This window comes from Zonotrichia albicollis, chromosome 13, assembly GCF_047830755.1.
Source record: "Zonotrichia albicollis isolate bZonAlb1 chromosome 13, bZonAlb1.hap1, whole genome shotgun sequence".
Classification (NCBI taxonomy): domain Eukaryota; kingdom Metazoa; phylum Chordata; class Aves; order Passeriformes; family Passerellidae; genus Zonotrichia; species Zonotrichia albicollis.
Window position 1 is genome coordinate 4,279,049 of NC_133831.1, and position 14,691 is coordinate 4,293,739.

Here is a 14,691-nt window from a genome sequence, read left to right on the forward strand (position 1 = left end):
CATTTAGCGCAGTGTCAGATATGAAATATTGAGAATCAAAATGAAAATTTCTGGTGGAAAAACATGCTTAGTGTGCCATTTTTATAAGACAATTATTACAGTGAATTAAGGTACTTGTCATCCCATGGTGAAAGTTACAGCATGGTGAAAGTTAAAATCTTCTAAACTTTTTTTTTTGTTTTTTCAGATTTTTTGAAACAACATTAAGCTTGATAAATGGAAGAAGCGTTTACAAATGTATAATTCATGCTTATTAGCTGAGATAAAATCCATGTAGCACATTCACATATATCTAGAGAGAGAGAGATATCTGCTTAAATGAGTCTCACAGAACTCAGCATTCCATCACAGTTCCACTGATATTTTTGAAAAATACACTTCACACATATAAATCTGTTATCAGAAGATTACAAATTAGTCTCCTTGGACTAGATATCAATGATGTTAATGGAGTGCCAAAGTGTGGAATTTTTTTGTTGTTGTTGTTGTTAAGGTTGGGATTAAATGTGTGAGATGGAATTTTTTGTTTGGATTTCTTCCTTAGCAGACACCTTTCAAACCAAGACAAAACCCCACCTGTAATGTGCTTATTGAGTAACTCCATCTTCTGCAGGAATCAGACACAGAGAGGCATCAAAGTGAAGATTGGCAATAGTAACACTTCTTCCTTTTGCCCAGCTTGGGTTTCCTTCTAGAAGCTCTTTGCTGTATTTCCTGCATGTATCTCCTAAAGCCACAATTTTTGAAGCAGAAATTTTTGAAGCCAGTGCAGGAGGTTTTTGCCCTCCCTTCATTCTCCTAAACACACACCCTCACTGGAAACCAAGTCTTATCTTCCCACTGTCTAGACTGGAGGTTAATTCGTGTTATTTTCTCATTTTATAGTTTTAAAGAATGAGTTTTAATCAAGCCACTTATCTAATTCACAATTGTTCAGAAACATATTTCCCATTAATAAAATGATCGTAAGTGCAGCCTAATGCACTGAGTGCCAACAAAAAGAAAAGACACAATAATTACCAGCACTGACAAGGAATTCGGAAAACCATTAAATAAAACCAATAATTTCTCTCCCCCAGTCCTCCAACCATAACTCTCCCATATTTTTATACCACTAGAAGCTACAGTAATTATGTTTCTCAAGTAAGCCATCTACTTTTCTGTTTAGTAGACAAAAATTAAAGGAACCCTTTCCCTTTTGTACTTCTAATGTATTCCCCATGTTTTTCCTCTAATTGAATTAAATATGACATGTTAAAGAAGGAAACATTTCCATTTGGGATACAGATGATTGAACTTTTCTGGCAGATGTTAAATTTAATAGACATCATAGGGCTGAACAGAATCTCCTTTATGTTATTTACAAATTTGAGATATAATTTTAAAGTAATTACAGTCAGTACACAAAATCTGGGATTAAAAGCCACTGAATAAATGTGAAACTTTTGAGATCCTCTGAAGAGCTGCTTGATCAAAAAAACATTAATTTTGCAGGGATTCAGCTGAAGGCAGAAGCGACATTAAAAATAACTGAAGAGTTTTTTTTTCCTGTTTCACAGACACAAAATATAACTGGCAGACTGTGACTACCCACTAACATTATGCACAATTAATATTACATAGATCAACTTGTTGCTAATAGTATCCAATAGAAGGGACCAGACCATATGATAGTCCCACTAATGCTTTCAGCTTTCCTGGCAATTAAACAACATGGAAGCACTAACAATTAACATCAAGGTCACCCCCAGACAAATTTTGATTTGGACACTCCTCACAGCAGATTTATGAGTGGATTCAAAGCTCATTAAAGCTGGTGGAATGACTCCTGTTGACTTAATGGGGATTGCATTTGGTGCATGCTTGCTGTGTTTTCCTATGACAGATTAATTACACGGTTTTGTGAATAATCAGGCCTAAAATCAGCCCTGTAACTTAAAGCTCCAAGCGTTGCTCACACATTCGTGTATCTTTGTCAGGGATGAGTTTGAGTGTTGTAGATGTGAGCCAAATTCAGAGCCAGATCTCCCCTGGCTTTGACTTTAAATCTTTAAACTAAAGTTTTGACATCCCCTCTCCTTACCTCTGCCTGAATTCCTGATTTGAGGGTCAATTTTGAGGGTCAAGTCTGGCTTTAATGACCAAACCAGCTTCAAAAAGGTAGGTGTTGGAAGTGGAGGGAAAGAGAGAAAACAATGGTAGGACAGCACAACACAGCAGCAGAGAGAAAATGAAGCTGTCTGCAAGTGAAGTCAGAAAGGTTCTCAGGCTGCCCTGCACATCCACACAAGGGATGAGGCCTGAGAGCTCCAGTTTTGCCCTTGACCTGCTGCTGAAACAATCCACCTCCACTGAAAACTAAAAGTGGGACAAACAAATAAAATTTTTAGCACCAAATTACAGTTGTTATTGAAGTAGATTGGATAGAACAGCCAACTGTATCAATTTTAAGTTTTAAGCCATGCAGGAACATGACTTTGTTGAAAATTTGTCAAATATTGTTCCTCTTTTTTATCCCAAGCTATACATACATATTCCTATATCTCTATTCTGTTTCTCAACACAAAACTACAATGTTAGCACTGAACAGAACTTGTGGTAAAGTCTCTCCTCGATATTCCACACTGACATATCAGTCATGTTTCCACAGGCACAGCTGGAAATAAAACACACCTGAGCAGTTCCAATGAACCTCTCAGTTTGGAGGTTCGGGCTTTGATATAATCAATGAATGAACTGAATTAGTCCATGACTGTTGACTGAGGTAGTACCAAAACAAATCACGAAATCCCCATCTCCCAAACCAGAAATTCAATCTAAGCTGATTTTTTTTTATTTCTAGCAGGCCATTCTGCGGCAAAGGAATGGCAGGATTCATGCAAACACAGAATATTTGTGTAATAATCATCTTAGTCTACAGCATGAGTTGAGAGTTTGCAGCAAGGGCAGCAAAGATTTAGTGTGAATATTCTTGTTGCAGGTGATGCCAGGCTGGAGTAAATCCCTGAGTAACCTGAGCCCTCCCACCAGGGGTTTTGTCACCAGCACATCTTTCAGAGTCAGGAGTGTCTTTTCAAGCAGAAGTAGCTGAATTTTTATTTCATCTTCGGGGAAAAAGAAAAAGTCTCAGGTATGAGAATATTCTCTCTGTGCAGAGAAGAAACTGCAATGCATAGTGTTTGTCAGCCAATCAGGAATTTTGTATTTATTGGATTTTTTTTGTCCCTGAGTTCAACAATATCCAAATCAAAACGATCTGGCTCTGGAGAGCACTTGAGGCCCCGGTTGCAGGGAGGTGACGTGCTGCCTTATCACCACCCTGCTGGGCCTGAAGGGAGCCCTCTGCATTTTGATACAGCCTTTTAAGCTGCATCAGGAGTGCAAACATGAACTGATTTCTTGCTAGTATTCTTTTTGGGTTAGTCAAAAATTTAGGTAATACCAATGCACCCTGATATCAGTGCAGGTATAAAGTCTCCATCATCTCACAATTCTTCCTGTGATCACACCATTGAAACCCCTGGACAAAAAATTTCTGTGCCAATATGCCAATATCTGAAAATGAATTGGCTTGGTCTTCCAGATTAAAAAAAAAAAAAAAAAAAAACAAACCCACAACTTATACTATCACCTTTTCCTTGGTCATTAGAGGACAAAACATTCTACAGTGTAACAGTGTTCAATACTGTAATAAAAGCCCAGCAAACATTTAGCTTCAGATGGGTTCTAGAAGAATTAAAGAAAGATAATAGGGCTTTTATGGGTTTTAATAACTCATAGATTATCATCAATAGGTCTGCAAGCTGTAAATCTTCATCTGATGGATGCATTTTGCACACTTGTTTTAGTAGTTCTGAAATATTTTGTCCACCAGAAGAGTAGGAAAATGCAGAAGTCTGTGATGCTCCTTATTAGCAGAGCCCTTAAAGCTCCTGATCATTTATACTCACAAGAGAGATGTCTAATCTGAAATCCACACACAAAAATAAGGCTCCAAGCTTCCATTTACAAGTACACAGGTCATGTCACACGTTTGACCCTTTTTGAGACAAACCAAACCAAACCAGTCCATCCACACTGCCTTGACATTACCTGGCCACATCAAATATTCTGCAACGACGTTGGTGCCATTAGAGAGATTTTAGATTTGCACTTTCTCCCTGTGCAATCACAACCCCAGGTGCCCTCTCAGTGAGAAACTGTATAAACCAAGTAGCAAACCTGGTTTTTTTTTCCTCAGACAGATGAACTGCTTAATGCAAAGGTTATTCAGTTTGATTTGGTGGTGAAATAAGTGCGGGGATGGATGATTAATAACTCCAAGATGACTGCAAGCATTAGCAGAGTTGTTTATTATGAAGACACCAAATTGCTCTAAGCTTTAACTCTGACATTCTTCAGAGTTGCCAAGTTATTCTAGGTACTTAAAAAAAAAAAACCTAGTTGCAAAGTAAGATGCAAAGAAACAACCATAAATTGTAATGATCAAAAAATAGGGAATTTTAGGTCCAAAAAAAGCCATCTGTTTTTGCAATGGCAGAATCAATTCTTGGGGGAGGACAAATGTAGATTTTTATCCTGTGATGCTCCATTAAATGTTTAAGATGTGTGCTGAGATAGGTGTTACTCTAATAACCATAATAAATATTCCTTTAGGATTGTGGAAATCAGCATGGAAACATTGGGACAATCATTAGAGACCCTTATTGATGCGTCCAGTGAGAGAAATTGCTAAACTCTTACTCAGGGAATTATCTTTTCATGTCAATAATTTCTCTTATCATGGCTCTCTCAAATCCACGCTGGCTCTGGAAGCTGAGGGAGAAGCAGGGAGTGGGAAAACAGCAGCAATATTTTGTGTGTCTGACCCAAAAAAAAAAAAAGAACCTTGAGCTTGGTTTTGGGCATAACTGAGTTTGAGTCTTGGAACTGTCTCTGTTCCTCAATAAATCAGAGAGCTCTCGGGTGGATCTGGGGCAGTTGTGGTGCATCAACTGCATCACTCCTGGTGCTGGATGAAAGAACAACCACGGAATAAATGGACAATTTTTCTTCTCTACCCTCAGCTGCACACAATCTCCTGGTTGCTGTAACATCTCTTTTTCATGATGGATTTGAGGACATTAAGGCTGTCATGGCAATTCTGATATCATATCAAAATTGCCAGCTCCTTTTCCCTAATCCCTCGTTTAAGAAGACTCTGCTCCTACCCTGATGTGAAAAACTATTATGAAATAAGTATCAAAAATAAAGATATCTATGCAAATGCCTCTTTTTAGAGATGTTTGTATTAAGACAGGCACACACACATTCTGTCCCCATGTACTTAGTAGTTGCTCTTTGAGGATCTTACAGGATGAAAGCCACTTTAGAAATGAAAGATATTACATATCCTAAGAGAAATCTACTTATCCTTTATGATCTCGCCTAATGTTCTACTAAATCATGCTTAGCCTCTTGCTTTCTTACTTATATCCTCATTTACTACATGAATTTTAAATTCAAACCTTTCACAAAGGCTTTCTTTAAATGTTCCCCACACCTCTGGCATGAGTTTCCATAGGACTCCATCAATCTCTGAAGATTAGGGCATAGGATTGGCACAGTTTGTCTGTTCCAGAATTCTTCCAGGCCAAACACAGAACAAAAAATACTGGAAAAATAATTATATGCCAATGTATGATGGTTTATCATTCATCCACAACATTTAGTGGATTCTTGCTTTTTATGGATAAAGGACAGTTAATGTAGAAATAAAGAGAAGCTAACTAATTCAAAACATCTACAGATAATTAATCTATCATTCAAAAATTCTCATAAAATGTTTTAGTCACAAGAAGTAAATAGGTATTTTCTTGGCACTATGTGATCATAGAATCAATTTAATTCAAATACTAAATTTTAACAACCCTTGAGCAAGTGCTCTCATTGAGGTTTGTGGAAGCTTTGCCATGAGGTCTTATGGATGGAGGATAAGACCTCTGTGTGTTTTAAAAGAAAACAGGGTAAAATTGGTGCATTCTAGAACTGCATCTGGTTCTGAGTTTCCACAAAAAACACGGAAGTTTCCACCAGAAGCACATCAAGCCACAGTGAAATGGTACCTGTTGCAGCAGGGAGAACCAACTGAGCAGCCTAAATGCAGCTCAGGGCTGAGAGGAAATCTGTTTGTAACTGGTTTTTAATAGAATACATTCATTGCAAAGAATTTTGACTGTCATTTCACATTAGTCTCTAAATAATTTGAAATCGTTAACAGGGTCTGTGTTTGTCTCAAAAATAATCTAATTTCACCTTTGAATCACTGCTAAACGGATTCAGTTCTTAGCCCTCCTTGCCACTGAGGAGCACAAAGTGCCTTTTCCTGGATAACTACACCCTGGCTCACATGGAATCTGAATGTAGATTACTCACAGAGAGGCACTGAACACTCAGGGAAGTTAACACCTTCTTGTTTCACAGGCAATTATTCATGTTTCCAGTCTATAAGACCATTTTTCTCTCCTTAAATAACCAAGTACTTCTCATTTACATGCTGAAGTTGCACACTGAGGGAAAGAGGAGGAAAGCGAGCCCACACATTTGATCTAGGCACTTACACACACAGTGAATAAACTTATGAGTCACACTTTGTCCAAAAAAGGAACATTAAATTAATGAAAACCACCAGTGGCTCCTGTTCTTTACAGCATTTACTCTGGTATTCAACACAATATGTAATTGTTGCTATGGCAACTGCCACATCTCTTGGCACCATAATAATTCTCAGATAAATGGATCTTTGTCAGAGCAAACTCCAAAGCCAGTGGATATGAAACCTGCATTTCCTTGGTGCTGGGGAAGGGGGGATTCAGAGCAGGCCTGAGGAAGCACAAGCCTGGCACTGGAGGGGAGGGGAGGCTGCAGAAGGGTGGGTGTCCATTAAATCAGAGCTGCTTTGGGGGGCACTGCAGGGACACCCAAAAACTGCCCAGCAAAGGGGCAGGGGAGCCACAGCACTGCCAGGCACAGCTCCTGCTCCAGGGCTTCAGCTGAAACCCTCTGGAATCTGATCATTTCAGCAGCTTCTGGATCAGGCTGAGGCATAAAAAGGGAAAACAGGTGATTGGAATTTCTGTGGAAAAGAGGTTGAGGAGATTTCTGCTACAAAAGGAGCTCTTTGTTGTTTCTGTGACAGCAAGTGGTCTGCACAGAGGATTTCTATAAAAATATCGTTTAAAAGGCAGCTAAATGACACTAGAGAATGACCCATTGATGAGAACAAGCTCTTGCTTTCATTGACATTAATTGAAATGTATTTTGTGCAATCCTAAAAGTAGCATTGCAGACTTTAAAAGAAAAAAAATCTATTCAGCGGTGATTATAGCATGGAAAAGTCATTTACGAAAATGCCACCAATACACAGGTATTAAATTCTAAGATCACTTTTACCTCAGCTTTTGATGCATGATTTCCAAGTCAATATGTGTTTGCAGTGCGATAACAAAAGTAACAGGAGTGATAACAACTTAATAACTTAATGGCTAGGAGAATGTTTATATGTTAAACTTTCTGCCAAACTGAACAGTGAGAAAATGACTTTTTTTGTTGTTTGATCTTTAAGAAAATCCTTCTTTATATGCCTGAAGGACACTTTCATATTTGAAGGCAAGGGATCTCCTCAGCTTTTCTTGGAATGGTATTCTGTACACAGTTTTGATCAGTATAATAACTCAAACGTATCATAGGTATTGATGCACCCCCTGTGACTTATTCAATTTTGTGCCTCTAAAATTAAATGCAAAACATGGTATTTTATTTATGCAGTGCATCCCTTTCTGCTGCAACTGCTGTATGCAAAATCTAATAACATGGAGCTCTTGGAGCCTGTTTGTCGATATCTCATATGAGAGTCCATCTCCATACCTCTGCACAGTCATTTTCAGCCTATTTGGAATTCTGTTCTAAACAGAAAAATGCTAATATACGTTAATGGGAACGATTGCCTGCTATATCAGAGAGGCTGATTCTTGATCTTATTTCCCAAATAACTTATTGAATTGCCAGATGACTAAACTCAACTATTCACACTTCCTTGCCTGAATATTTTCTGCTGTGAGAGAATCCTGATTCATAATAAGATTATTGATCCGTTATCATCTTTCTAAGGCAGAAAGCCATACATGTAGGATTTAAGGCTCTAGGCACTTTTTATCTCATATCCATAATATTTGCAATCTCTATCCTGTGGGGATAAGCAGAGAGCAAGACACAAACAAGAAATGCTAAGGTTTAAATCCAAGGAGCTTAGTTTCATTATTTCTGTTTGATACTTTAGGAAACATGCACAGGCAGAAAGCAACTTGCACAAAAGGCAGAGGCTTGGTAGGAATGAGGATTTGGGTCTGCAGGGAAGTTTCCAGCCAGGCTGCTGAGGCTGCTGTAACAAACACAGCTGAGTGCTGGCATTGGGGAAAGCAGTGATTTGACAAAGGGAAAAAAAGCAGCAGCTTCTGCCCAGCCCCTGGCTGGTACAAAGTGCACTGGACAAAGTAACAGCACTGGGGCAACTTCATTTCCTTCGGTCTGAGCTGCTGCTGGAGATGGCTTTAAACTTTGTCTACAACATGCTGTCTCTGGGTGTGCTCCTCACCCTTATCTCTTCTTTTCTTTCTCCTGTTCCTTTGCTATCTAGTGCCTGAAATGTGTCCTGAGGGTTTGACAGTTTCTATTTAATCATTTCATCCTTCTGTATGGAAGACTGCTGAGCACCATGCAGTGAAGTTTCTACCAGCCTGGAATTTCTGAATATCTGCCTGCCCTCTTATCTGCTCTGGTGCCAGACTCTTGATATCTCACTCCCCTCCACCCCTCACCCTGTGTCTGTAATGGTGTAGCAAATAAAAGTTCTAAATAACTCCCTTTGCTGTGGGGAAGGAAAAAAAAAAATAAAGGCTGCCAACACGGAGAGGCAGAGACAGATTGTGTCCCAATGTTTCGTTTTAGCTCTCAGTACACTGAGGGTATGTTCATTAAAACCAGCACTAGATTTCAGAGGGGGACAGGACCAGCAGACACCATTTTATTTAGCCTTGGAGGACAAGGTTCAAGTCTCAGCTTGCCACCTTTTGCAACTCACCATTTATTATGAGGCTCTAAAAAAGCCTGGCAACTCTTTCTGCCTTCCACAAAACCTGACTCTTTCAATAAATACATAAATCCTCTAATGTCTGGACACATGTTCAGATAAGACAAAATTTCCAACTTTCAGTTGTCCTACTTTCTCCATAAAACAAAGCACGGATCAAGCATTGGACAAGACACAAGTTGAAAAGAGAAGAGAATGCTGCCAGTCATTGGCTCAGCCATTTTCTCCTCAGCTAGGGTTTATGAGTGATTTATTTTTCCATTAGGGATTTGAGGCTTAGCAATTCTCTGAATTATTCAGAATGAATCCAAAGTTCATTTGGGGAATTCTGGGTGAATCAAAACATTTCCAGGTCTCTTTTTTCTTAATATTCCCAAGCACTCCAGTCCTGGCTGTGTGAGAGGGCATCAAGCAAACGCTGTCAGAGCAGGGCACAGACAGGGCAAGGCACATCCCAACACTGGGATTCCATGGGGAAGGTGATAGATGAGTGATTGGATGCTTGACTCTCACAACTGAAAGGAAAATATCATGTATGTATGTTTAGAGAAGTTTTATAGGTTTATAGTTGTGTTTTTCACTCCTTGTGTTGTTATCAGGGAGGGGCCTGGGTTTGGGACATTTGGGAGGGTTGGCTCATTACTATGGCAGCACCTGAGCTCCAAAACAGATTTAAGGAAGTGATTTCCACCACTGGACAGGGAAGGAGGAGTCCATGGACAGAACTTTGGAAGGGGCTAAAGGGTTAAAAGGTGAAACCTCCATTGTGTGGGTGAGCACATGGTGGGGAAAATCCTCTGCTCCCATCGTAATTTTTTCTCTATTCAGTCTTCTGTTGTGTTTTTGATAAAGTTTTAATAAACTTTTCTAAATTTTTGGAAGTGAGCAGCATTCCTCACAGGAATGTTCCATGGCCCACCAGCCCTGCTCCATGGGGAGTGCATGTGGAATTCCTCTTTTTCACTGAGCACTGATTGCATCAGGCTCCAAGGGTGTACAGGCACAAAACCATTAAAGAGTTAACTGTTCCACCTGCCACAGGCTCTTCTGTGCACTCACATTAAAAAGCCTCTCAGAAATGACAGTAGATTTTTGGGAATATTCCTCTCTGTCAAGACAGAGACCAGTACATCTATCCAAAATCACAGGAGGGAGGAGGCACATCCAGCAGGCTGCAGAAATCAATTCCAGCTGGAGGCTGATCTGGAATCCAGTGTGGAATCTGATGGACAGATCTCAGCATGAATGAATATCTGCAGCAGAGACTGACGGGGTTTAAGGTATGTTAGACATGCAGACACCAGGGAAAGCAGCAATGCAGTGTCTGCCCCTGCAGGAGATTGTGTGACCACGGCCAAGCTGGCTCATGATTGAGGAACCACTTCTGCCCATATTGCAGCCATGGCAGCCCTGGATGGAGAGCTGCAGGCTCTGCAGGTCTGTTATGCTTCTGGCAGAAGGGAAGGAAAACAGGCCCTTAAGATGCAAATAACAGCTAAATGCTAAGTGATATTCCAACAGCTAATGATTATACTCTGGCCATGAAGTTAATTTAGTTTTTCGCATAGGATGGATCGGTGAGGCCAGCTGGAATCATCCCCCATCTTTCCAGGCTTTTCTGCACATTCCAGATTGCACCCCTAAATAATTTACATATTCATCCAAAGTATGGTTGGTAGCAATCAGAAAGTTTTAGGAGCTACTCTCTGCTCCTAGGCTCCGAGTGCCAGTCAGCACATCAGAAATCATTGTTGAGAGCCATTCCCAAACACGTTGGGAATCTGCAATTAGCAACATTAACAATGGGATTTCACAGATGTAGGTTACATCCTTTCAGAAAAGAAATGGCAGTTGCTGGCAGTGGGGAAATACTTAAGAACTACTTATCCCCTAATTAGACAAGGTACAGTTCTCTAAGTACTGAATGCTAAGCACTGCTCCAGCATGTGCTCATCTTAACCCCACAGAATTATGCTGAATTACTGAGGTTCCATCTGAGCATTTCTTAGCCAAGGCTCCTTGCATAAACAGATGGAGCAGTTCTGCTGTTTCCGTGCTGACACATTTAGACTGCAAAAGTACAGGATTAAGTTCAAATTTATCATAAAATCACTTTAGATAGGACGCTGCAGTCTTTATATCCTTCTCAAGTGTGACAAACAGAAAGACAGCACTGTCTGTGTGGTGTTTAAAATAGGAAAATAGATGAAAAAGTTTGGGAAGAAATATTGGTTTAACAGCTACAGAGGGTGAGGCCAGAGCAGGACAGCCCCAGAGATTTTTATATCCCCTTGAAGGAGGGGTGATTCTCTCTAGATGGATTTCCCAGGACACATTAAGGCATCATGTCACTCACAATGGCATTGCAGATACTAAATCCCACCTGAAATGGGTAATCAGGTGCTTATGGCATGAATATCAAAAGCCAGAAAGAGGTGATGAATGCAGGTTGAGATGATGTTGTGATATTGTCACCTGTGAGGAAAGGCTGGCAAGTGGCAGAATTTGCCTGATTTAGTCTGGTTTTCTCCCTCTGAAACAACACAAAGTGGTTGGAACAGAATCCAGGAGTGGGGCCAAAGCAACCCTGGCTTTCCAATGTAGTCTGGAGAGAGATTTCAACACTAGGCATCAATTAATATTGCTGGAACATTCTGAGGGGAGACACCCCAGAACCCAAACAGAACGTAAAGACAAAAGGTCACTGGCAGAGCTTGTCATAATCTGTGCAAATTCACGTCCTGTGACTCCTGCTCATGAGACAAGATCTCCCCTGGATTTCATATATTCCACAGAATATCTGACAAGATTTTCCCTAGATTGTAGCTTCCACAGAATATCTGACAATATTTTCCCTAGATTGTAACTTCCATAGAATATCTGACAAGATCTCCCCTAGATTGTAACTTCCATAGAATATCTCTCCTCACAGATCTGGAAGGGCTGCTTCTCTAAGAAAACCAGAATAAATCTTCAGAATGTGATTCTCAGAGAGTCAGATCTTCACACATAAACCAATCCCTTGAAGTTTAACTCCAGGCCTCCTGTCAGAGATGTCTCAAACTCCTCAGTGGTTTTAGTAACTTCTAACCAGAGAATGATCATCCCCGTTTTGAAACTGCTCCTAAGGTTTCAAAATAAAATCATTTGAACATTCTTGTGAATGCACCAGAAGGAGCAAGGCGTGCTAGTCTGAGGCACAGGACAGCCAAGTGCCCAGCTTGCTCCTCAAGTGTAGCTTTCCTACTCTGAATTTGGTGATCTGTAGTCCTAAACTCACAGCTCCTCCACGTAAGAGACTCCCTCGAGTATGACTGCATTAAAATTTAATTTTGTGAAGAAACGGCATATTTAAATAAAATTAAATTCCATTTCAGTGTTCTGATCAGCTTTCTGCAGTTACACATTCTGGTTCTTTCTCTCCTGCTGGCAATCCATATTCACATGGTGTGCTGCTTAAAGTGCAGAGCAAAACCTTTCCTCAGCCTTGGACTTTCAGAAGGTTGTTCAACCTTTCTCCTCAGGATAATTTGTTTTTATAATGGAAGGCTTAAGTTATACTAATATATTGTTAGGAATATAAGGAGAATGCTGGCAATTGAATGTCTAAATACCAAATCAAGACAGCAGATCAGTCATTTTTATCAAAGTTTCTTTATACTTCTGTGAAATTATAGGTCTGGAAAGGTACCAGGCTTAATTGCCTAGTAAGCCACAACCTTGCCTGCCTCTCTCCTAAATGCCAGGACACAAAAGTGAAGCTATGTCACATCTCCTTTTTTTTACTTGCAGGGGTGTGAAGTAAATAATTCCATTTATAATAATTCAATTCAATTTATGAAGTGCTTTATCCCCCTAAGGATGAGGTTTGTTTTACACTGAAATTCAGGAGAGGAAAAGAAAGCACAAAACATTCAGTGGACAGAGCAGAGAAAAAATCAGCAGGGTACAGAGACAGAGTGTAAATGTGAACACTGTTTGTGTGCAGATGCTTAAGCAGTTTACCACCTAACAATGTCAGAGAAGCAGACCAATATGAAAATTTAAATTACACAGAATTCATTCCCATGCACTTAGACTTGGAGCAAAACGTGAAGGTTCTGTAAATTCTAAATTACACATTTAAACTATGATTTTCCATTTTTAGTTGTGGCCAAACTGTGATTACCTGGCATAACATACATTGGAAGAAGCAGTCAATTTTCATACTTGGGCTCTTTCATTTGAATAAAGTCTTTATGAATGTTTAGCATCCCCACCTGAAGATGTAATACATCTTCCTCAACCCGGGAAATCTGCATCACAAATTAAACCAAGAGCTAAAATGTTACAGCAATATCTGCATTGAAGATTGATTTTGATCTCTGCTAACAGATTAAAATTGCCTACAATCCTAGGTGACACATGTAAATATTTAGCAGCAGCATCTCCTTGGCCCTTTTTTTTTTTTTTTAATCTTTGGTATTTCTCTTACCTTTAATGCCCCACGTTTTTCATTTTCTTCAAGGATAAAGATTTCTGCCATATCCTCGGCGTGCTCCGACCGCGCGTGCACAAACAAGGCTCTGCCAACTTCTGATGCATTCTTGAGTGCAACCAAATTCCCATCGAGTTCCACTCTAAAGTCTGGGTTAGAAACTTCAAAGTTCAATTTGTTGTTCCCCTGGCAGTCATCAAATTTCACTGGGGGCAAAAAGAAAAAAGGAAAAAACACATTGTAAGTATCCACTTTGGAACACAAGCTTCAGATATCTTTATGTTATTAGGTTGTCTACAGATTTGGGAAGAAATGTCTCTCAAAGGAGAAAAACTTCCAAAGAAATTCTATATTTTTTTTGATTCTTCTTCATAAAGAAATGTATGAATGAATGAAAGAAAGATGAAGAGGCTTTGACAAGTCTAAGTGGGTGGCAGATAAATAAAACAAATTGGATATGAGCCTTTTGGGATCAGACCTCCTTGTGCTCCCCATCCCAGCCCAGGACCTCCAAAGGCTTTCAGATATCCAACGCATCTTTGGGCTCAGCACTGGTTGTTTACAGAATATTCAGCCCCAGGCTACTGCAAAAATTTTATAAAACTGAAAAACTGAACTCTAACATTTCCTACTGCCAGGATTGTCACACAGCCCATGAGCTGCTCTGTATCTAAGGATTGTGAGAACTTTTAATTGACCAGCAGCTCTCAATAATCCTGTTTCACTTTACATGGAAAGTTTAAAATATTTATGAAAGCCGGCATAAAGAGGAAAATATTCCTAAAGCACAAAGATTTGAGATTTTGTCTCAAATTTCTTCTCTGAGTAATTTTGCACAAAATAATGGATAAAATATTAGTGATTTAACTACCAGCTATTTCAGTAAGAGATCTTCACCACAAACTTGCAATTGCTAAATGAACTTTTCAGGTTTTGACATCTTTGAACAATATATTTGCATGTGAAAGGTTTTTCTGCAGACAGCCTGTTTTGTATTCCCTACCTTCTCCTAGAGTTACTGCTGCTGCAGACTTTTCATTTACCTGTATGCTCTCACTATTTTTATTTTACATTTCACTTCCCCTGG

General features: G+C 39.6%; 1 protein-coding gene across 2 annotated transcripts in view; it reads right to left on the reverse strand.

Moving 5' to 3' along the window:
- Positions 1–14,691, reverse strand: part of CDH13 (cadherin 13) — a 444,090-nt gene that overhangs the window by 270,396 nt on the left and 159,003 nt on the right. For both annotated transcript variants that reach the window (XM_074550802.1, XM_074550801.1), the window contains exon 3: positions 13,602–13,810. In XM_074550802.1, coding sequence (XP_074406903.1) covers positions 13,602–13,810 — 209 coding nt within the window. The remainder of the gene's footprint in view (positions 1–13,601; positions 13,811–14,691) is intronic.